At 42.4% G+C, this 24,950-nt stretch overlaps 1 protein-coding gene across 6 annotated transcripts in view; it reads right to left on the bottom strand.

The window, feature by feature from the left end:
* Atp10a (ATPase, class V, type 10A) overlaps positions 1-24,950 on the bottom strand; it is a 174,103-nt gene that overhangs the window by 9,371 nt on the left and 139,782 nt on the right. For all 6 annotated transcript variants that reach the window (XR_882009.2, XM_006540581.3, XM_006540580.3 and 3 more), the window contains 7 exons: positions 22,974-23,574; positions 17,307-17,410; positions 17,079-17,205; positions 13,315-13,499; positions 7,024-7,348; positions 4,641-4,717; positions 1,139-1,264 (listed from right to left, as the gene is read on the bottom strand). Coding sequence is in view for 5 of the 6 variants with exons in the window: in XM_006540581.3 (XP_006540644.1) it covers positions 1,139-1,264; positions 4,641-4,717; positions 7,024-7,348; positions 13,315-13,499; positions 17,079-17,205; positions 17,307-17,410; positions 22,974-23,574 (1,545 nt within the window). In the remaining variant the exon portion in view is untranslated. The remainder of the gene's footprint in view (positions 1-1,138; positions 1,265-4,640; positions 4,718-7,023; positions 7,349-13,314; positions 13,500-17,078; positions 17,206-17,306; positions 17,411-22,973; positions 23,575-24,950) is intronic.

The raw sequence follows: 24,950 nt of genomic DNA, 5'->3' as shown, positions 1-24,950 counted from the left end.
ATAGCATTTGAAATGTATATAAAGAAAGTATCTAATAAAAATAAAGTAATATTAATAAAAATCTAAAAATAAAATAAAATATATTTAACAAAAAAAGAATTTTTTTTAAACCTTTTAACTTATTTTACTCTTTTTCAGAAGAGGACAAGGTATTTTGATACTGGAGTTCTGGTACCTAGACAGTGAGATTTCTGGAACAAGTTTAGATTCTCATTTATCCCAAGAGTTTAGTTTGTCTCTTTGTTGGTTCACTTAGCCTCAAGCTGCTAGAGGCAGAGCCAAGAGAGCAGTCTAACAGCCTCTCAGGAGAATGTCTAGAAACCTTACAAATGAGTCAGAGTTCTGTGATGGTCCTGTGTTCCATCCTGCAAGCCTATGGAGTATGAAGGAACTAGGATTAAACATGAGGGACCATGTGGGAGAGATCAGGAAGGGCTTTGTATTAAAAGCCCCTAAAAAGACACAAACATTCACAGCACATCTATTCTAGGAGGAGTCTTCCCTTAATGGAGCTACCTATTAAAGCTAGCCAGAAAAGTATCTATCTACTCTTAGCACAAAAAGATGTGCAATCCCCCTTTTTCACTAGGTTCAAGGGCACATGTGGGGGCTTTGTACAAGGCCTGGTGTGAGTGTGTCTCTGATAGACACCATTAATGCCTGAACTACACAAGATTAAGTAATTTTCTGATTGCAGGACCACTGAACACTCTTCTCTTTAACCTTCCTGGTCTACAGCAGAGAAATCATTTTCCTACTGTGGCCATGCCTGTGAAACACTCCTACAAAACACACGCAGAGAAGCTGAATACTCGAGAGCAGAATTAGACATCAGGTAGGGACACAGACTTAGCAACCTATCTATTAAATCACTTGGAAACTGCTGGCTTTGTCATTATGCTACTTTACAAAGTCATATATGAACAGTCCTGTCTGCCTGCTTATTAGAATTTTCCCCCTTAAAAAAATGCAGCTGTTTTCATTTCCCATGAGCTAGTCTTCAAATATTACAGGGTACAAGGCAAGGCTAAGATCACAGACAAACCCAAAACAATGGGGCAGACAGAAGACTCTTGATGATTTATGAAGGCAGCAATCCTACAAATTGTAAAATTCAAGACCCATGTCAAATACGTACTGTGTTTTTATAGAAGAAATACAGCACCATATTGGCCAGTCTGGAGTAGCACCAGTGTCCATGGACGATCAAAAGTCTCTCCAGGTATCGGAATCTTGGCACTGCAAAGTCACTTGCCATCACAGCCTTGAAAAGGAAAGTAATTCTCATCACACTGATGCCCCACTTGGCATGGAACAAAAGCAAGACAAAGAAAATAGGAGAGGAAAAAAAATCCAGCCTAACACATTACTAAGGGTGGCTTTGTCTTATTAAGTCCTCCAATTAAACAGAAAAAAATCATTCAATAATCCCTGTTGCTCATGAATGGCACTTTCTAGAACTATTTAAAGCCACAAATACTAGATATGTGATTAATGAGTTTATACAGGCTTCATTTTTTCCCTCTTCTAATGTTGTTTTCTAACAAGCCACAAAACAGAGATGTATGGAGGTCCCCCCCGCCATCCCACCTTTCTCCAGTGCCAATGGTCCTTTTCCTTATACTATACCCACGTTTCAAAGATGAACTAAAGCTAACCCACCAATGGGTATCAGACAGACAGACATCAAGACATCCTCAGAGTTGTGCTTTGGACACCTTTTCCAAGAGAATAAATGGTCTTTATGGAATGACAAGATAAAAAAGATCTCTAAATGTTTGGCACTCATGCATTTTGTTCACAAAAACCACCCTCTCGGGTGCTGGTGTATGCAGACAGGGAGCGAATGGGTATGAAGGGCAGGTATTGTGGAGGTCTACGCTCAGCCCTTCCCTTCCCCTCCTGCTGTCTTCAACACTGTTCACTCATGAAATTGAGAGTCCATATTTGATTTTCTTTTGTCTCCTCACAATGCCCCACACAACACCATGAATATGGAGAAGCTCAAGAAATATTTGTTGAATGAATGAAAGGAAAAATTCAGGAGGGATTTCTCAGAGTTGCTAGTTTTCTCTATTTCCCCTAAGGAAAGACTAATGAGAATACTTGTCAATCCCATATGCAAAGAAGACCAACAAAGAAATGTTTTATATGAAAGACCTTGATGGTAAATACTTAGTGAGGAGACTTATCTGTTACCTCTGTTCCTAGGCTTGTTGCAAATACATCATTCCCCATCCATAAGACTTGTGACTTGAATCTAATGAGCAGTGTTGGAAACAGTTGGGCCCATAGGTCAGATAGCGTTGAGCAAGCAAATTTCTAGATAGGGTGTGGCTGAATACTTTTGTATGTACTTCAAGTGACATGTAATAAAGGATGTATTATGCAAGATGGGCACACCTCTTCTGCCCTGCTGCTAATATGTTATTCCAGTAAGTGAGAGACCACTGTCCTGAGCTTTTCTTGTTATATATGGGTATGAAAAATCTAGGCTGAGTCTCTATGGACAAGTCAGGCTAGGTCACCAGCCCAGCCACTGTGGGACAGCCACCCTCAGGTCAGGAGCTGGAATGGACGACAGAGCTTCCATGCCTGAGATGCTCAGTCTCTGTGAACTCTTCTGGCCACCATATTGTACAAAAGGCTGAAGTCAAGCTCTGACAGAGGCAGACATGAAGTCAACACAGCTTCTACCACCTCAGCTGTAGCAGAACAGGTGGGAAAGCCAACAGCATTGGTATGGGCTACGGCTACAAAGGAACAGGCACTGTGTCTTGGCTGGATTTGTAGTGGGTAAGAAAGGAGAAGGTTAGAGAGACAAGTGAGCATCTTCAGGAATCCACAGCATGTGAAGATGTTTCCAAAGACAGTCCTAAAGTCTACCCTGTGGCCTATTAATCTATTCGGTTTTCAGCCCTTGAAATCCAACCTGGAGTCACTATGTGTGCTACGTAAGCTCCCCACTCCTGAGCTGTGTCCTCTTGTCTTTCCAATGACAGTCCCCCTTTGTGTGAGTTTCTAAACTTACTCCACTAAGGACAGTAATATGTCTGATGGCATCTGTTTCTAAGTCTGTGTCAGGCAATAGTGAAGGTGCACTGAGTTTTGAAAGAATGAATAATAGGGTAAATGACTGAAGAATCACAGAGCATATGAAGCATTTGGGTCAGAAATGCATGTTCCATTAAGCATGTAAGTTAGCCTTTTGTATTTGTAGAACAGAATCTGCAGACTCAAACAAGTGTGGATGTAAAACATTCAGTGAAAATGTATTGAAAATGTAGAAAGTGTTCTCTCTAAACAACACAGCATAACTACTATTTACATACTGTTTCATTGCACTGAGTACAAGAAATCATCTAGGGATGATTCAAAGTATATAGATGGGTGTGTGCAGGGTTTATGCAAATGTAACAGTTTATGTGGGAGACTAATGCATCTGTGAACTTTGATGTTAAAACAGCTCCTCAGATAGTGAGAGGCAACTATACTGTACTTCCAAGCCTATCATCTGACTGCTGTTTAATACAAAGCCAGAAAATTGTTTTCTGCACAACTTTATATATAGTGAGTTTTCTATAAATCATCTCTGATTGAATAAGTGATCTACCCTGTGAATAAATGGAGATAAAGACTATTATTTTAAAAAACCCACTGAATAAATTGTTCCTCACAATCTTTACCAAGCATGGAGCACAGGGTCCCCAATGAAGGCGCTAGAGAAAGTACCCAAGGAGCTGAAGGGGGTTGCAGCCCCCTAGGAAGGACAACAATATGAACTAAACAGTGCCCCCTGTGCTCCCAGGGACTAAACCACCAAAGAGTACACATGGTGGGACTCATGGCTCTAGCTGCATATGTACCAGAGGATGGCCTCAATGGGAGGTCATCAATGGGAGGAGAGGCCCTTGGTCCTGTGAGGGTTCTATGCCCCAATATAGGGGAATGCCAGGGTCAGGAAGTGGGCATGGGTGGGTTGGTGAGCAGGGGGAAGTGGGAAGGGACAAGGGGTTTTCAGAGGGGATACCAGAAAAGGGATAACATTTCAAATGTAAATAAAGAAAATATATAATAAAAAATATCTAATAAAAATGTTTACATATATATATATATACACATATACAGCTCAAACTTGCTCAGATGTTAGAATTTGATACAGTGCTATCTCCAGAAGCTGTATAATTTAACTGGTGCATTCAAATTTTGGAACATTCAGAACTGAAACAGAGACAAATGAAAAGCACACATGGAACTTCCATGGGAGTTAGGATGACTACCTTCCATTTTCAGAGGGATTTTGGGTTCGAACAGTGTCATGAGGCAACTTTCACAGAGTATAGACACTGTTGAGCAATAGTAAACATAATGCCTTCAGAGATGAGCTGGGGGGGGGGCTATGACTCACCTTGCCTCTTGGAGTCAGAGATTCCCAAAATATACTTGGGTTTCCACACATGGCTCATTAATAGAATTACAATATTTCTTAGCTTCTACTGGCTTAGCAGAAGGTGAGCACTGACCCATACTGAAAGCAAATCCTTTACCTTAATCAGAGGCCAGACAGACTGGGAAAACTTGTGCTCTAATGGGATAAGAGGGTGATTTGGTCCTACAGGACAGTCCAAATGGTCTTTTACCTGCATGCCCTCCTGGCCTGAGATCCCAACACCTACATCTGCCACCTGGATCATGCTGACATCATTGGCCCCATCACCTGAAAATAACACAGTCAGAAAGAATCATTGATTTTGAAATTCACAGAAGCACATGGACAAATTGACCGTCTTGGTCTCCTGCTGGACTGAGTTCTGTGGAAAAGACTGGGGAAAGGGAAGAAGAACATCTTCCTGGGAAAACTGAGGTAACCAATCAGAATTAGGCATAGTATACGGAATTGCCAATCACATCAAGCTGTCCCAGTAATCAGCTAGCATTTAGCCATCATCTTATTCAGTGGGCTCTATTCTGTCAGGATACACATAGAAAAGGTCCTTGATGTGATGCCTGGCACAATAAGAGAAGCCATCATCATCATCATCATCATCATCATCACTGTTGCAGAGACTCAACTCTGGGCATCAGGACCTCTCCAACGCATAGTTGCCTTAGCAATTTTCTTATTACATCAAGCAGGTTGAATTCTGTTCAGCATTTTATGCACACTGTGAATTAACTAACATATGCTTTTGGGTTCTTTGAGGCATAGCAAAGAAAACGCCCATTTGTTCCATCAAGTTGTTGACTGAGGAATATTAAAACAAGAAGTCAGAGACCTGGACATGTTTTGGATGTCAGACATAGACATAGCCATTATAATTTAGACAATTGTGGCCATTCTTAGAATTAGACTCAGAGTGACCCAAGGCAAAGCAGATATGCCAAGCTGTAAAGTTAAAAGTCTACGACACACAAATGTCAAGGCAACTCATGATGTGGCTATAGGTTGACCCTTTAATTTCTGCCTTTCCTTAGTCTTAGAAATCAAACCTAGGGTTTTCACAAGTGTTATGCCACTGGCCTATGTACGAAGTTCTTTCTTCACTTACGTTGAGACAGGGTCTCATGGAGTTTGTCATAATAGTCTTGAACTTACTATGTACTCTTAAGGGTGGTCTAAATGTAATCCTTTTGTCTCAATCATTTTCATAGTTGAATTACCCAGGCATGACATAGGTCAGGATTAGGATGTCTTTTCCTTGTGATTTTATTTTTCTTTATTGGGCTAAGCTCAACATGGATGATTAATTAGTAGTACTTGTTGAATTAAAAGTATGGGAACAATGGCATTCTCTCTAGCTTCCCATAAAGCACCTTTCAAAATAATTACAATGCACAATGGGGCTCTCTAAATCTAAATAGTAGGTTCTTAAGACTGGGGCACATGGTCCAAAAGAGATGTGATGTTCTAATGGGAGAGAAGCTTCTCTTTCCCTGGAGGAGATGTTACCTTCCCTCAGCTTAAGGCAGGGAAGTCATGGTAGACACTCTGGTCATGTATCCTGAGCATGCACCCTTTTGTCCACCTGTGTACTTTCCTTAGTGGATACTACTGATCTCTATAAATCTTAGAGTGTTCAGACTATGGCTACTAAGGTCTTATACTTAATACTGGATTATTCCTAGTAGATAAAGTACACATGTGATACAGGGTAATACTACACACTTTCTGCAAATTATACTATAAATGCATGTGTTTCACTAGTTGGTAAAGATATCTTTATCACTGAGCCTACTAGTTCCAGAAATGGGTCATATTTATAATGGTGTTATGATAGTTACTGCCTTCTTAGTTCTCACCAGGAAGTGGCTAAGCCTGTGCAGGAGACTATAGGCAATTTAGAAATGGGAAGAGATGCTCCCTAAGGGTGTGATAAGTGACCTCTAACCTGTCATTGAAGAGTTTCCCAGACAAGAGTACCTGCAAAGAAAAATAATGTTAGATATAATCCTTAAATGATCTAAAACTGTGCTGTCTTGAAATGGATGTGTGTGCCATTTTGGATGTATTTAATGAGACTCTCATCTCAGAACAGTAGACAAAATTCAGCTGAGAAGAGTCACTGGGGCTTTTGGATGGTGCAGTCTGGGTTCTTAGAACATCATAAAGCCTTGTCACCAAGATGCATGTAATATCTCAAAGCCTTTGAAAAGGGTCTCTGCTAAGTCAAAATATGCTAACATAGGACATCACTGTGGCTGGATTGTGTAGAACAATCATTACCTAAAGTCTTGTCATTGAAGAATTTGTCTACACTCCAGCTGGTCTTCTTAAATCAGCAATTGCTGATCTTATAATACTACACTACATGTGTCTGCTACCACCCACATCTTGTGGCTCTTTGATCTATGCTTTATGTCTGGAATGCTCTACTTTACCATGCTGGGCATAATATTGTAAATGGAACAGGTGAACCGGCTTTTCTTACTTCATAGTTCTAGATGGAAGAGAATCAGAAATTTGGGTCACATTGAAAGGGAGTGGCTAAGTAAGATAGCAGCAGGGTCAGCCTAAGTACTTGCCTATGGCCAAGGTCATGGCCTTGAGCTTGCTTCTGACAAGCTTCACCACCATGCTCTTTTGCAAAGGGGTCGATCGGCAGCAGAGGACTGAGCGACACTGCTTGGCAAGGAAAAGAAATTTGTCCTCCAGGCTTTTCTCGAGGGCATAGGCCAGACTTCTTCCATCAATCACAAGGCTTGGGCTGGGGCTGGCGTCAGTGGATGTGGAGACTGGGTTGAAAGAGAACCCCACACTCAAGTTGCTTTCAGAGTTCTGAAGGGTACTTCTAGGGTTTCTGGATTGCACATAACTGAGGCACTGGTCCAGCAGGGCTGCACATGCTTCCTGAAATGGACACACAACCAGTTTCAGTAGGGTCATGTCACTGATCCTGGTTATCTGCAACACCCCCAACTGAAGTCCTTCTCAGGCACTGGGCTCATGGCTCTTTAAACCTCCAGAAAAGGAATTGCAGCTAGAGAGAATGACTTTCTGCGGAGGAGAGGAACTCAGCTTCCACTGGATTATACTTTATTGACTGCCTGTGAGCTGAAATTGAAATGGAGCATGTTCACGTTTATAGGTGTGGCTGCATTACTGCTATACTGTACGTGATTAGGCTGAAGGTTTAACCTGTATGCTGTTAGGTTCTCTTCGGCTTTTACCTAAACCTTCCTGCCTCATACTGCACCATCAACAGTGGTACACAAAGCCCTTTCAAAGCCCTTGCTGGATCAGCCTGCCTATCTAGTCCCATTACTGTGTTTTTTTCAGTTATCCATGCCCTTCCCAAATTGGAGCTGAGTTCCAAAACAAAGGAAAACTTGGATATTAATATACTTTGGAGACACGAGCCAGAGACCAAAGAGGTTACTCATTTCCAGGAACAAACACACCATGGAGAAGTTTAAAAGGCTCCTGTCCTGATGAAGACAGACAACCCACTGGCCTAAGGCCTAGTTCCTTACAGCACACTGTGGACATCAAGCTGTGGCCAATCGATACTTACTGAAAGCGGTTACATGCAGAAACTATTAAATCTGAAAAAAGATGGCCAGTGCCCTTAGGAAGACTTGGAGAAGATAGGCCTTTGGACATGACCACTGCCTGTCACAATGGGGAACACACAGACTTGTGACTGGAGATAGAATCCTCTGCTAGAGGACATTCTGGTAACCTGGGAAAACTTAAGAAGAATGTGGATGTAGAAAGCCATGAGGTTGTCGAATTTATTACAAAGCACCCACATAGCTAGTTCTCTGTTAGATGAAGCAGGCTCACCCCATCCAGTTTCAACCCTGATGCAGCTGTTGTACCTGGCCAGGTGCACAGAGCAGCAACTCATGAACTCTGAAAGTACCATTTGGATAGGGAAAGGAGATGATCACAATAAGGACACCAAAGGGTTGCAAATGTTTCATTTTACCCTAGAAGCCTCTGACATAGGCCAAGAGACTGAGGAATCAGAAGTGGTTACCTAAAAACAGGAGCTCTGGAAGAAACTCTGGGCTCTGGCTGTAGGAGGAAGAAAAAGCACTCCCAATGCTCAGAGAAGATGCAGGAAATATCTCTCTCTCTCTCTCTCTCTCTCTCTCTCTCTCTCTCTCTCTCTCTCTCTCTCTCTCTCTCTCTCGTTTCCTCCTAATCCTCATACTGGCAGCAAACAGAGCAATCTAGAAATAAAGACTCCAAGGGCTTGGAACCTGCTTCTTCTCTCAGGTGCTATGGTGTCAAGACAGCAGTATAATGACTGTCTTTATGTCCTACCATTATAGGCAGGTGGGGTTGGGGAGGAAAAAGAAGAATCAGAAGGAGGTAAAATACACCCAGGTTTTTTCACCAGAGAACATTAAAGGGAACTCATGGAAAATACTAGAAAATCCTGGAAAGAGAGTAAAGGGAGACACTGTAGCTGGCCCTATAATGCTATTTATGAATTCATGGGTTCCCTATATGCTGTGCACACATAGGTATAATCCTGAGGGGACAGTAACACAAAGAATGACACTCTGGTACAGTCCCTACCCCTGGTCCAAACTGACTTTCTAAGGGAAAAATATGTACATTCAAAGATGGGCACTGGAAGCACACAAAGGCTGAGCAAATGACCCATCCAGAGTCTGCGCAGAGCCTGAAGTACAAATCCAAAAGGACAGATCACCTGTTTCCAAAACTCCATACTCCAGAGGAATCAAAAAGGTCGGGGAAGGGTGAGTCATAACATAATTGACATAAGTCACATGACAAAGGTTCAGTGTCACAAGAACTAGGAAATCCCAGCTCCCGTGAAAAAGCAGTGAACAGAAGGTGACCCTGACACTAGCATAATCTAACAGGAACATAAAAGCAGCCATCATAGAAAAGCTCCAGGCCAGCATTAGCATTTTGAAAATCAGTAGCAAAACAGTTTGTGGGGAAAAATTGTGAGCAATACACAGAAAAAAAAAACATATAGAAATGTGAGTATAATCCTAAATAATTTATGTAGAAACTCTACCTCTGAGGAGGTAGACTGCAGCACCACACTCCTTAAGTGCAAATTCACATGGACTTACTTCCAAAGAGTTCAGTATAGAAAAGAGGTGGGGGTGGGGAGTTGCATTCTTTGCGAAATGGATACAAGTAGCAAATACTAGGGCATCATGAACAAGTAAGCATGATAATACAATGTGATTAAATAACGATACACCATGCCCTTCACTCAGAATTCACAGCTTCATTGTAATCACAATAAAACCATCAGGTAAATCTAACGATCAAATCAGTCTATAAAGAATTTTATCAGCCCTCTTCAAACTGCCAAGGACAGGAAAGACAAAGATAGCCTTAGAAACTGTCACAGCCAGGGACATTCAAGAGAGCTTTGACAAACTGATGTAATATGAAGTCCTAAAATAGAACCGGAGGTGCCAACTAAGACAATCTACTATAGCACTACTATAGCTTTAGTTAGAGCATGTGTTAATATGTGTTTGTGGGTATAACAAATGTGCTATGCTACTGTGAGATGCTAATTGGGGGAAACTGGGTGTAATATGGGAATGCCCCATAGGTTTTTCCAAACATTTTTGTAAATCTAAAATCATTCTATATATGGAATTTATTTTCTAAAATCCTCACTATATAGGCTTAGTAGAAAAGAGGCAATAATAGATAAGAGTCAGCAAGCTCAAAATACAAACACACCATGCTCAAACTGCTTAAAACAAGAGGCAAAGAAGTAAATCGCAATAGTAGCCATTCAGAAACATTGATTATTACATAGCAAGGGTTCAAGGACTGTGCTGATTTCATTTGAAACCATGTCGGGAAGGAAGTGGAATATGTTTAGTGTGCTGAATGGAAATAATTGCCATTTCAGTCTTCAATTCAAAGGGAAGACATGGTTCCAGAAGGAAGGTGTAGTTAAGCTACTTCCTGAGGAAAACAATAATATTTGTTGTCAGTGGGCTTGCCCTCTACCAATTGCTTCAGACACAAAGGAAGTAGTGAGCCAAGGAAACTCAGGAAGTCCTGTCCCCTGACCCTTAAGACACAAGAATTGAACCATTCTATTTGTCAACTGAATGGCTCTGACTTTGGAGAAGAGAGCACCCGAGTCCACACAATGGAAACCAATATATGCTATTCTTTTTTGTTATTGAAAAGCTAATGAAATGAAATATTAATCAGGTTGGACTCAAACTAGGAATCAGTATGAGAAAGATGAAAAGACATCCTAAAAACTTAAAAATGAAACAAAATACTCTGCAAAAATCCACAGACCTAAAAGAAAATGGAAAATATTTATAAGGAACATCATGAGCTGTATGCACCTGAAAACACACTTCAAAATTGTGAGGTGCAGACAAATAGTGCTGAGTCAAACAGTTGGAATGTAGATCTTATACTAGAAAAGAAAAATGTTTGAGCACAGGAAATAAAAACAAAGAAGCACAAGAAGAGAAGGAGGTCAATGAAGAAGAAAAAGAAGAGGAAGAGGATGAAGGAGAAAGCTCGGATTGTTATAAATAAAGCTTCAAATACAACAAACCAACATGAAAAGAAAAAGACACCAAGGTAATGCAAACCTCGTTCTTGAAGAGTCAATATAATTGACAGACTGGCATCAAAAGTAATCAAAGAACAGACACAAAATACCAATGTCATAAATAAGAGAGGGAGTATCACGAAAGACCCACAAACATCAAGATAGCAAGGGGAGACTGTCAACATGTGGCTCTCAGAGACAGGGTCCTAAGGACTGGACAGCTGATGATCTGGCTGTAGAACTTAGATGGAATCCATGAATCTCCATAGAGGCTGTCATGGCCTGGAGCTTCTGTAAAGAAGGCAGAGGAGGAGCTTTGCATGGAAGGAGGCTCAGGCTTCATGAAGAAGCTTGTGGATACCCTGAAGAGATTTCAAGTGGAGCTCATGGGAGAAATCGGATTCTAGATCAGAGAGGGGCTGGGAGTTGATAACCCTTGCATACTTGAGGATTTAAGCAAATAAATGTGACTAGACCAGAGAAGGGTCTAGAGGCCGTTGACGAAACTAGAGAAGCTCGTGCTAAATGGATCGCTGCCTTGGCTCCACATTCTAGACATGTAGGACCTCATTTAAAAAAAAAAATCAACAAAAACTCCAGAAATATGAAAAAGAAGTTCAACCTTCACTGGAAAGTTTGACTAAGAAAGAAAATTTATCTTCAAATTGATGACTGTTTTCCTCACCCTAAACAGAGTTTACATGACTGTTATACATAAACAGACTCTAAGATATTCATTAATCACCAGCTTTGAAGTAAATCCCTACTTGAAGAGAACACAGGTGCTTCTGCGTGTGATTTTTATAAACACCCAAATGCCTTAACCCCTTCCCACACCAGGATTCAGGGACAGCCTCTCAGATCACCTCCTAGACAGATACACCATGAGGGAAGATGTGTGTTATGGCAGCAGAGTTATGGCTTCTGCACAAGGTGATTGTGCATATGTAGGCAATGCCATGCCAGCCTAGCATGTCCTACACTCTGCCCCATCCTCCATTGGCTATCAGATCTTTGTTGACACTTCTGAAGGACTCTAGGAAAGAAGCAATGGCAACAGAGACAGACCAAGAATTCTAGAATAACAAGCCTCCTCTACATCTATTGCATATCCTTGGAGGGCAAGACCTCTATAAACTCGGTGAAGAAACATGAAAAGAGGAAGAAGAAGGAGGAGGAGGAGGAGGAGGAGGAGGAGGAGGAGGAGGAGGAGGAGGAGGAGAAGGAGAAGGAGAAGGAGAAGGAGAAGGAGAAGGAGAAGGAGAAGAAGAAGAAGAAGAGGAGGAGGAGGAGGAGGAGGAGGAGGAGGAGGAGGAGGAGGAGAAGAAGAAGAAGAAGAAGAAGAAGAAGAAGAAGAAGAAGAAGAAGAAGAAGAAGAAGAAGAAGTTGTTGTTGTTCAACCTTGCATTAATAAATTCCATATGTACATTCTTTTGGCATTAAGAAATCCTAAATCCAATTTCTTCACCCAGGAGACATCGTTCTCCAGGGTCTACCTGATAAGTTTATTCCTCATCCTTCCTCAAGAAAGTTTCTCTTTGCAACAGCTAGAGACCATTACAAAAAACTATAGCCCATCAAAATGCAGAGCTGTGAAGCCCGGTCCCAATAGATACATTTATAAGACAATTATTAGGCAAGTAGAACCTAAGGCTCAGGGATCATAGGGCAAAGTGGGCAGAATGATCATAAGAGCCAGAGGAACATGGAGTTTGCTGTGAGATTGTTTCTTCTAGAAATGTCAGAAGCTACACCCATGAAGTCTTATCAACAGGACTGCCTAAACATACAAAGGACAACAAAAGACAAGCTAACATGGATGGAGGAAAGCCCAAGAGATTCTCACTCTACAAAAAGAACTACAGGCAGCTATGGAATGCTGAGAGTGGGAGAAATACCTATGTCACAACAATTTTTTTAAAGGCCATAAGGAGAATAAGGAGGTGGTATGTGAGAGGGTCTGGAGAGAAGAAAGGGAAAATATGATGTGATTATATTATAATCTCTAAGTATGAAACTTAGAAAAATAAAATAAAAAAGAAATCCCATAGAAGTCGACATCTCACAAGACAATGTTAAGAATGTCCCAAGTCTCAGAAACAGTACCTATGATAGGAGGGATGCAGTGGGTAAGCATTCTTCTCATGGTGACTGCCAGAAGTGGAAGCCTTGGTGGCTTTCTAATATAACTCTGTCTTTGGAGCTTGCAGAATATTAAGCATTGCCCACACCCACACCCATGCCCCCAGGACAAGATGCAGCCTCTCTGGAAGTTACCTACCTGAGAGTCAGCATTCAGTGTGATGACCTCTTCACCATGATCCAGCAGTTTGCAGGCATATGCAATGTTAATGGCTGTTTCCTGTTTGTCACCTGTGAGAACCCAAATCTGCAGGCCAGCTTGTCGTAATTTGGCAATGGTTTCAGGTACTCCTTCCTGAAGGCGGTCTTCTATCCCCGTGGCACCTAGTTAAATGTATGACAGTTCCAGTGAGTCCTTAAATCACAATTTGTGATGAGGTACAAATGCCATGTACCAAACATACCAAAGACAGATGACGTACTACCAACTACCTAAGACTTTCTTAGGGCTCACCTGCCAGATGACACTGAATGGCAAAAAGTCCCTCTGGAACCAAGATAAAATGATTCCCCATTTCAGGACTGAACTAGATACTTCCCACAGCTGTTGACATGACTCAGTCAAGAATATGTAGAAGGTACAAAGGCAAGCCAACAAACAATTATGTACACTCATAAAGAGTACCTTGAAATCTTTCTGACTAACAAGCAGCTAACTTTGTATATAATCTGACAACAAGGACCACAGGGAGAAGAAATTACCATATCCATATGCCAAAAGGATTAAAAGAAAAGTCTTAGTAGTAACCCATCCCCTATCTTCCTTTGGAAAGTTTTCATGTATAAAATACAATGTTTGTGTTCAAACATGTCAACCATTTGTTATCCAAATGGATGGTGCAGAAAGATTCAATAGTTTTTCAAACAATACTATAATGAATGCCTTTTCCAAAAACACGAAGAATTTAAGAGGTAAGATTCCCTTACTGACTTCATTGTGCTTAGGAAAGTATATGACAGGTAGAAAAAGATGAAATCTGAAAGGCTCCAGAATCCCAAACTTGTGGATCTGCCATTATCTCATAGAAAAGATTACAATCAAAACAAGAGGGTCTGCAGTGTCTGAAATTACCTTCAGACTATGCATGTGTAAAGTATACAAAATGTAAGGTCATACTCTCTTGTGTATGTAAAAGAAACCACAAACACTCGAAACCAAAACACTTCTTTTCCTGAGAATTTTGGGTGAAGACTATTTATCCAGTGCTGTAATGTGCTCAAGTCTGCCACCATTCCTCTTCTGTGTACATCCTGGTAAGATGGTTTCTGCATTCCTACCGCTAGAAGTGAGCTGAATCCCATTATTTCCTGGGCTCCAGCTTTGACCCAGGATTCTTGCCATTCCTACTTCAAGCTCCCTGTCCTGGAGCACCGCTATGAACTGCATACGTGTGTCCCCAGCTGCCAACAATGCTTTGAGATTCGCAGAGGGAAGCCCTAAGTCCCAGTGTTAGGAGGTATGGCCTTGCACAGGTGATGATGTTTAGATGAGGCAACGAAGGGGAGATGCTGAGTCCCATGATTCACAGAAGCACTAGTTGAGTTCTGAACTCTTCCATACACCCACATTACAATACCTAGATATAAGATGGTTTTTTGATGAAACAGAAAAGGACTAAGGGGTTCCAGATGACATTTAGAGGAACCACCAAAAATTCTGGGGAAAATGAGAAGAATGTTATAGCTACATTTTCTTTCTTTCTCTTCCCGAGAAAGCAGATTAAGAAGCCAGAATGACAGTGACCCTTCCTGCTGAAATGTTATTTGTGGGTTGTTTAACATAATCACCCAAATAAAAAGACTAAGAAAGAAGAATTTAGCTTAGAATATTAAATATATAAACAGCTCATTTCATCTTTCTCAGAAATGACAGTGAGGAGTTGGGGAACTTCCTAAATGCCTTGGCCCTTGGTGAAGCTCTGTTGGTTGACTCTTTTACAAGCTTAGGTTCCATCACTCAAAACATAAATTTTTCAGGTGATAGGAGGTTGAAAGTAGTTAATAACTGGTCTTCAAGAGCAAGAAAGATCTGTTGAATTTTTGTTTATTATTTCTATGAATTCATGCAGAAGATCAAAAGGTGTGCTGATGTCATCATCAGTGTGTGACTGAGGTTGACTAGGGCTGGTCTGACCTAGGGTATATGATCAGACACACATCACAAAGACAGGGAATGGTGGATGTCCAATTACCATAGACAATTTGTAGAAAAAAGGTCAGTCAAGCCATGTCACGTGTGGATGCAAGCACCTGAGACTCATCAGAATGCCATTGGCTGAGGTAGAGCCCAAGCCCCAACACCACTCAGTGCTTCACACCATCTCCTCCTTCCATCCTTGCAGTAGCCTTCCCATACTGGCATCATTACTCTACACAGAGCAGATAACTAAACTTGGATACAAAGACTGAGTAACTTGCCCAAGCTTCCAGGAATAGTAAGTGGCAGAACCTGGACTGGACAACCGAGCCAGGACTTCAAACTGAGAAGAGATAGAAGGTAGGGAAGGAAGTCACAGTCATCCTATTATGACTCAGGAAAGGGAATAGATTCTATCTGCATTGTAAACTTCACTCTATCTGAGAACTTAGCACCATCCAGGAGAAATGCCACTTCATCACTCACCCACCTCAGCCATGGAGGGGTAGTGCCTGGGAGCAAAGAGGTTGAGCAGGTGGTCTAGAAGTATCAGCAGGGCAACCTCCCTCTTCTCACTCTAGCCATCAATAAAGAACATTCCAGAACTTCCCTTTCTGGGTTTTTATGCTGTTTGATTTGATTTTTTTTTTTTCAGACTAGGCTCCTCTATTTATCTCAGGCTGATGCCACATTCACATCCTATAGCCTGTACCTCCTCATCTAGGACTTAACAGGTATGCCCCACCTTAACTGCCTGTTGATTGCTTTCTGAAGACAGTGGTCTCACTATGAGAGCAATCCCAATTCAGTAATCAAGCCAGGGGCGTAAAATAGGCAGACACACTTGTGAGGACCTTCATTTAATGTACTAGAGATAGTATTCACTATGTCTCTGGGTTCCAAACCCTGAAGATTCCTGAATAGGATATGGTCTGTCAGACAAAGTCTGTGATGGTATTTTATCTAGAGCACATCATGCTATTAAATATTAACAGTAACTACTATAGACACATCATGCTATTAAATATTAATAGTAACTATTGTAAAAGGCATGTATATATAGAAATATATATAGATTCTTAACTCCTTTGCTCAGAAAATGAGGACAAGGGAATGCATCCTTTGTTAAACAAGAAAAGGTGAGTTCTCTGGAGCTGTGTGCAAGCCCAGTGGAAATTTAGTAACATCTAAGTTTAGTTGCGGTGTGAGCACACATCACATACACAACTGTGGGACACTCAGCCGAACTTATTCACTATTTTAATATAAAATGTTAAACCACTGAAAAATTAAATATTAAAATAGGTACTAAAGAAATAAATACCTTAACGTCTTCCTAATAACTAATTAGATTTTATTAGAATTAAATAGGGACAAAGGAGAAAATAAGAGTCATCTTCTTTTCATTCCAAATGAATCTGAAATATTTATGAGATGCAAAACTCAGTATTTCCATGAATGTTCACATAGATTAGCAGGGGGTTGAAATCTTTTCAACTATATATGGTTAAAAAAGGCTCGCTCCTCGTAGCCATTTTGATTGGATAGTGAGGCTTAAAGGAGGTAAGGAGTTCATATGTGTGGCCCATGGAAAAAGCCTACAGAATGTGTTCCTTCCAATGTGGAATAAGCTAGCTTCAGGCCAAGTGGTTCCTCAGACAAGGCCAGGACAGTCCAGAGCAAGAGGAGCAGCCATGTCACTAGTCACTCGAGAACCCCTGCAACCAGCACTACTCAATACAACAGGCACCTGGAAAGCTAATTACCCAGCAGGTGCAAGTTCGTCTCCAGGCGAACGGCAGACTGGAAGAGGAGCTCCTCACGGCTCTCCACAGACGCCTCGGCTTCTATGTGGCTCTGCAACCAGCAGGCATACTCTTCTTTGCTCAGAACCTATGGAGACACACTGTTGAATGCTGCGCTGGGTGCTGTGCATGGGAGGCTGGGGAGGGCAGTTGCTAGTATGTGCCCTCATGAAGGAGGCCCTCACTTACCCTCTTGGCAATGCACAGGGTGCGCAGGCCTTCTACTGCATAAAGATTGAGGTAATTCTGTGTTTTACTCCGGATCTTTTTCTGGTGCCTTCCTCTGGCGTCATCTAGGTCAGAGTACAAGAAGAATCAGTAAGAGCAGCCCAGCTGAGTGCCCCCATGAGGTTTTCCTGGTGCCCGTCATATTGATTACAAACAGCGTGCAAATGTCATAGAGCTCAAAATCAGCCAGCTGTTACTTTAATAAGGGAATCTCATCAAAACACAAGTTTAGGGTTGTTTATAAAATCATTTGAGAAGCACAAGAGAACAAAATTTTATCAAAAGTGACTTGACATGGTTTTTGTAAAGTCTACTAAATAGAGGAGTATACTAACTTATTTATGAAAAGAACTTCAAAGTCTCATTTCTCTCCCCAAAACATTCCCCACTGGTGAGAAAAGATGTCCAAGTATTGCATATGTCATATTTTTACTAAACACACACACACACACACACTGAATTTGAAATTTAAGTGGAACTGTATTTTCTCCCTCGGCAATTCTGAACCATAAGGCCGCTGAACCCAAGAAGTCTTGTCTACTATTCAAGTTCACCTCGAGACAAGCTGGATGTGGCCAGCAATGCAAGAGTGTGACAAAGGATGCAAGAGGCGTCTGACAACTGGGGCAAAGTAAATAAATATAAATAAATAAATAAATAAATAAATAAACAAATAAATAAATAGAATTCTCAGTCTCGTGTATGAAGCAGAACATACATAAATTGTACCCTATGGCATGAAAATGTCTTGGCAGGCCAATTCCTTAAAGGTGGCCTCTTATAGTTAGTAGTGAACATGAAGTGTTGTCCTGGATCATTTAACTTTAATATTTAAATGAATGATAAGCTAATGTTTAATATTTAAATTAAAGACAAGTTCAAAGATATGCTCAGTTTGACTGCCTTATAGTGTTTTCTCATCACTGTTGCATGCTTCCTGAGTCTCTGGTCACTGATTCACTTTGAAATTAAAATGCAAATCACCCAAGCTCTTCCTTGGTCTCTGGAGAGGAGAGTGTGGATGGTTCAGAAGAGGATAATAATAAAAGGGCAGTGACTCTGATCAACCACAGTTATTGAAAAAACAAAACAACTACTTGAATGAAAGTAGGCTAAGTCATTCAAGACTTGAAATGGATGGAGATAAGGATGGCCCTAGGCATCCATTTCTGGGCTGGGCGGAAACCAAGATATAGATAGTGTCTGATATAAACGGGCAGCTACACTGCTTCACAAAACCTGCTCTCTGGCCTGCACTTAGCCCAGGCACAAGGACATAAGACTCTACCACATTTGGAGAAACCTTTTCTACACTATCAGGCAGCTCCCTATAAGAGACAGGCAGGGCCGTCAGAGGGAAAATAGTGCTGGGGCTTGAAGGACCTGTTTCTATGCTTGGATTGATCTATATATAATCTGGTAGAGGATGAAGGAGGTTGCAAAATACCCAAGCTCCACTGGAGCACACCGAAGATCTTGTAAGTCTAAGGAAATTCATTCTGGAGCAAGGGTATACATCACCCATTAGTCTTCTCATGTCTTGGACTGAAGCCAGGGTCTGCTGACTCAGGCTAAAGTTATAATATTCCCAATGCCTGTAATGTCATACTCATGCCAAAGCCTCCTTATCCCCCCCCCCATATTCTACAGCAATCTCTGGGGTTAGTTACCTACCTATTAATAGGGGGAAATTCTGTGTCTGGTGTTCAGCACCATAGATAATGGAACACCAGTATATTCAGAAGTGGGATGAAGGCTGCCAGTACCTACACTGCTTGTAGAGGGATCCACGCAGAAGGATGCTGAGACTGAGCCAGGGTGGGGCAGACAAGTGCCAGAGTGACAGCTCCTACCACCGTCTAGAATGATGGCCTACATGTTCACCAACTTTCAAATACAGAGGGATTGAGAGAGCAGGAACTGGCCAGATACTGGGAGACTGCTGTTGCTGCTCACAACCTGTGAGGCTCCCAATGGGGAATACAGTTTCTCTTCTTGATATCAATGTGTATTTTTTATAGAGTGTTAAGTGTTATTTCCTTTACACTTTTGGAATTATATTTTTCCAATAAAAATTATATTTTATTGAGAAACGGGGGAAATGTGATTCTCTGGTTGTTTATGAGAGAGAGAGAGAGAGAAAAGAGAATAAAAAGCTTAACTGCTGTAGTAGGTAGCAGCATGTGAGACCCTGCTGGGCAGAGGGCTACAGTGAATATGCTTTCTGTCCTTGCTCCCAGAGAAAGAAGGCCAGAGCAGACTGAATTCACTGTCTTAAAGTCTTTCTAAAGTGGTGACTCCACGAAACCACAGGCAAGGGCATCTTGAGGAGCGGTGACAGAGGAATAGAAGTCGGTGGCATACCGGGAATTGAGCCAGTGTGTACAGGGCTTCCTTTGAGGCAGGCATTGACACACAGAAAGTGAATGACTCACACAGGGTGGAAGAGCCAGGAAGTCCAGATGTGATGTTTGATTGAACAGAGGAATGTGAAGACTTGGGTGGCATGTTGCTACGCATCTCACACCCACTTGTTGTCACTTCCCACCGTGGCCAGCAAGACGAAAGGACTTGGCTATGTGCTGATATAATAGCCTCTCTTGCCCTGTCACATTCACTTCTGGTAAAGTGCCGTGAGCTCTTTGAAGAAAGCGTGTGTCTTTCATCCAGCAAAGAGACCTGGGTACCCTCCTACTGTCCTCATGTGTACACAGGTCAGGTGGCCTGTTGCTTCTTGGTTACTCCTAGCCATCTGTAACAAGTCTGTTCTTCTCCACACCTATCTTATCTTCTCAAACTAAAAGCTAAACAATTATGTAGATGGTCATGTGTCCAGGTGGGTGAGTTCACTGGAATTCCAGTGCTTTGCTACAGCTGCTCCTCCTGTTAGCTACAGTCTCAATCTTGACATGTGCAGTATACTTATACATCCTTCCTATCCAAAACAACTGCAATACTTCCCAGAGGAAGGTGGAGATCCACACAAACAGGTGATTTCTATTTGTTCTACTTGCCAGGTGGCACTTGGAGAATATAAGATACAACTGTCATCACCTAGGCCTTCCAGGCCTTCCAGTATGTAAGGAATTTGAGCTCTGTCCTTATCTGCTGGTATCTGCAGGTGGCAGGCTTCTTCCTGAGGCCTACCCTAGGGGGTGGACAGGACAAGGCGCATGGGTGCACAGCAACCCTGCATTGTGGCAGCATGACTTAGTGGAAGGGGTTGCAAAGCTCCCCAACCTTGACCTTAAAGCTGGTTCTGTTTATGCTTTGTAAATGGTAAATATTTTCTTCCTTTGCAGATGCTGCACAGGAGCAAAGCCGTGGGCACACTTAGTAGCCACCATCTCTGGGTACTCTGTTAATGTTCCCTCCTGTCCTTAGTGAGTGTCCTGACACTGCCCCAGATAATGCTCCTTCCCCTGTGACATATTAGGAGAAAATGAGGCATAAAATGGCAAGCAGTCCATCCTATTACATTTATTTTATTTAATGACATCTGTTTCTGAGATAGCCTTGGCTTTGGTTGATTTTAAAATGTCTTTTACACTACAAGAAGACCTATGGAGTCAACTAATCTGGACCCTTGGGGGCTCACAGAGACCAATACACCAACCAAAGAGCATGCAGGGGCTGGACCTAGGTCCCCGTACACATTTGTAGCATTTGTGCATGTTTGTCTACAATTGGAATGGGGTTGTCTCTGACTCTGTTGCCTGCCACTGGATCACCTTTCTAGAGCTGGGCTGCCTTGTCTATCCTCAGTGGGAGAGGAAGTGCCTCCAGCTATAACTTGAAATCCCAGGGCTGGTGGTACCCCAGAGGGGCTTCCCGTTCTCTGAGGAGAAGAGGAAGGGGTAGTTGGGGAAGGGGCTGTGATGGTGGGATAGGAGAAGAGGAGGACTGCAACTGGCATGTAAAGTGAATAAACAAACTAATGAATGAATGAATGAAAAAGAATAAAACGTGAAACAGTGGTGATGAAGTGTGGGTCCTTCAAAGCCCATGTATTAAAGGTTTGGTCCCACTGTTTTGGAGCAGGGTGAATGATGCCCACAACCTGAAGCTTGGTGGAAGTTCATTAGATCACCAGGAGTATGCTTTCAAAGGGGGTAAATAGTACCTGGACTGCACCCCCTTCCACTTTTGCTTCCTAGCCATGAGATAAGGAGTTTGTTCTAGTAGGTGAGCCTACAACAACAGCCTGCCTCATCACAATACTGGGATTAGTAGGGTCAAGCAACTGTGTATTAACATCTCTTAACTGTGATCCTCTCTATAGGCTGATATTTTCAGGTATTTTGTGGCAGTGATAAAAAAAGTTGACTATCAGGTGGCATTACAAGACTGAGTAGTAAGAGTTTCTTTATGGTTTATCTATACAGTTGTGATGTTCTTAAACCTCTTAAATTAGATGGCTTCCTTCAGGGAGTCTGGTTCCTCACCCAGCTACGTAGGGCTTACTGCCCCCTACAGCTAGCATAGGATGTGATGGGCTTCTTCAGCTGTCCTCTTCCCCACTGTACATGCCAGTGACTTCATTCTTTGAGAAGTTCATGCATGCATACAGTGCATCCTGATTACTGTCCCCCTGCCTCTCTAATCTCCCTCCTACTCGCACCACATGCCTTCCACATACAGTCCTTTTTCTACAGTACCTTTCCTTTTTCTTGTGAGAGAGGCTGAAGCCTCTACCGTCTATCATTCTGCCTTGAAGTACTGCCAGTAGAAGGAAATCTGCTCAGACAGCTACCTTCTCTGTGCTTTCTTTCATGTAGGTGTAAACAAGCATCAAGAATAAAAATGAAGGTTATCTTGGAATGGAAAAAAAAATCAACCCATTAATAGGGCTCTGTTATGAGCATCAAGAACTCCATATACAGTCTCACAACAGGTGATACCCAATGTGATTCCAGATATGGAAGCCAGAAAGATTGTAGGGGTCAAGCATCAAAGCCCTGGGCTGGATCCTTTTGGGCTACTATCAGCATTCTGCATCCACCTTCATCCTCACTCCTTTGTTCTCACTACAGTGTTGACAGAGAAAAAGCCAAGTTCACTTTACAATGTGGCCTTTGCTTTCCTTCTGCAGGTCAGGAGGGGATTTCTAGCTGCACAGAGTTACAACCTTTTTGATGGTTAATCACACTGTGGTTTTACAAACCACAATTTACCCCAAAAGTAATGGAAAGAGGGGTCCTTAGCCCATTGAAAGCAGAATAAAGATGTTGGGAGGCCCACTTCCTATGACACCAATCTACTCTTACATAGCCCACAAACAAGCTAAAGATTGTGGCCTAGAACTCAAAGCTGCCCTAAGTCTACAGCAGAAAGGAAATTTCCAGAACATTCGATCTAAAGGCTCTCCAGTTTTCATTGCTTATAATTTAAGTGGGATGCTTTCCAAGAAATCTCTAACTCCACTATGCTTAAAGGGCAGAAGAAAGTGAGGTCAAGATGCCAAAGCCCCCTAAATTCATGCCACTGGGCACTAAGAATGCTGGGATTCTCTCAAAGGGTCTGTGCTACAGGCAGGATTAATGAAAATCCCTTGACTCAGCTGGGTAGAGTTTCTCAAAATGCCCTGCCTGGCTCTAGGGTGCAATGTAAGAAGAGGAGGCTAATTACCTGAGGAACAGGGCAGCAGAAGATCCATGACCACCGAATCGGCCCCCTTGGTGTATACATTGATCTCGTCAGTCAGCGGGTGGCGGATCACCACTGACATCCTCTTGCGGATGGAGTCGAAGCCAAGTGTGTGCAGCAGCTCGAAGGTGAGCCTGCCTAGGTGTGGCAACTCCACAGACACCTGGTCGTGAAGCCGGTCCACCAGGGCACAGTTATAGGCTCTGGCTGCATACACCAGTGCAGCCTCATCTGGGCTCTCAGCCTCATATCGCAGCTCCCCCTCCTGCTGCTCCCTCTGCTCCCCTGGACACTTCTGGTCTGTAGTACACTCTGAGGCCCAGCTTTCCTCCTGGCCTGCCTGGCTGGCATAGCCATTGCTGGCAATGGACGGTGCTGTTTGACCCAGCTTCTCCTCCAGCCCAAGAAGCATGCTGTCCTGAGACAGGCTGGGCAGAAAAGCTGATCCAGATTTGTGGCTGGATTTACTGGTGCTCAGGTTCCCGATACTGCTGCAGCCAGAAGCCAGGCGGCTGGGCGTGAACCTCCGAAGGAAATCTTCTATGGTCTTTACTGGGGACTTCAGCTCAAACCTCACCCTCACCTGTAATGGAAGCAGTCCAAAGGCAGATGAGAAAAATCCCAACTATCCCTCACTCTTCATAAGTACCTCAGGGGAGCAAGTGGTTCGCTGACGTTCAGGACAAACTGAGCCTGTCTCTTCCACCTACTCCACAATGGAAAAGCCACTTAAGGACTAGAATAGTGGATCAAACCTGCAATCTCAGTACTCAGGAGGCTGAGACAGGAGGAGCACAGATTCTAATCCAATTGTGTCTACTTATGAGACTAGTTTACATATTCTTTTGACTTATATCACTAAAATGCTTATATACCAGTCAACATGTCTAAACCCCCAAAAACCTTTCTCAGCAAATTAATAAACAGACTGATCCGTAATCCAAATTACTAAAATCTTTTTAACAAGCATCTGAAAAGAAAAAGGAGGCACACACAGAATATTGTTAGAGGTTTAAAAGGTTAACAGGAGAGCAATGAAGCCACTCTTTACTTAATGAGAATATACTGAAACAAGAGAAACCTGAAATGTAAGGATGCGCTCCAGTCAGCCCCAATCCCAGCATGGAGGGGACAGGGCATGACATCTCACCCCTAGCTAAAGAGCTGTTGGCAATTGATAGCTTCCCAGAGATTGGAGGGAAAGCTAGTTTTAAAGGTGTGGCCCATGCTAAGTCGACCAAGCTCCAGCGATGGCCATACCTCCATGAGTATATGGACAGCACAAATTATTTGAGCAGTTTAAAAAAAAATGGAGTGGGGGAAAGACAGACAAAATTTGAGTGGGTAGGGTAGCTCCTAAGAGGAGCTGGGGAACAGGATGAAATGACAAATAATACACTGTAAGGAATGGTAATAGTAGTAGTAGTAGTAGTAGTGATAGAGACAAAAAAGATGGGAGAAAAAGCAAATGTTAAAACAACCCAAATCTGAAATGTACAGATTTTTAAAACTTTATACCTGATCTTTTGGGACCAAAGTTGTAGATTACCATAGTAGTTTCCGGCTAATCCAGGCATTAGGACAAGTGAGACACAGGCCTAAATTATGACAAAAGCATTTTTCCTTTGGACCTATAGTGCCTCTCTTTTTATTTGCTTCTTTTGGTTCTGAGAACTGAGTGCTGGACCTCGTGCATGCTAAGCCTACCTTCTGCCATGGAACCGTATGTCCTTGCACACTGGAATGACTATGCTATCTGTCTGAGTGGGTAAAGGTATCACTCTGCAGCACCTGATGCCTCCAACACTCCTGACGGTGATATTTACCTCGATGCAGGAACAAAAATGTATTCAGAAACATATTCATTTGCAGTGCAAGGGTGGGTGAGTAACTATTCTTTCTGTTCCCTCTGTAGGATGGCACATGTGACCTTCCGAACACACCTTATGTTAGTTAAAG

Source organism: Mus musculus, chromosome 7, assembly GCF_000001635.26.
Source record: "Mus musculus strain C57BL/6J chromosome 7, GRCm38.p6 C57BL/6J".
Lineage (NCBI taxonomy): Eukaryota > Metazoa > Chordata > Mammalia > Rodentia > Muridae > Mus > Mus musculus.
Note: the sequence above shows the minus strand (reverse complement) of the source record. Positions and strands in the feature narration are given on the sequence as shown.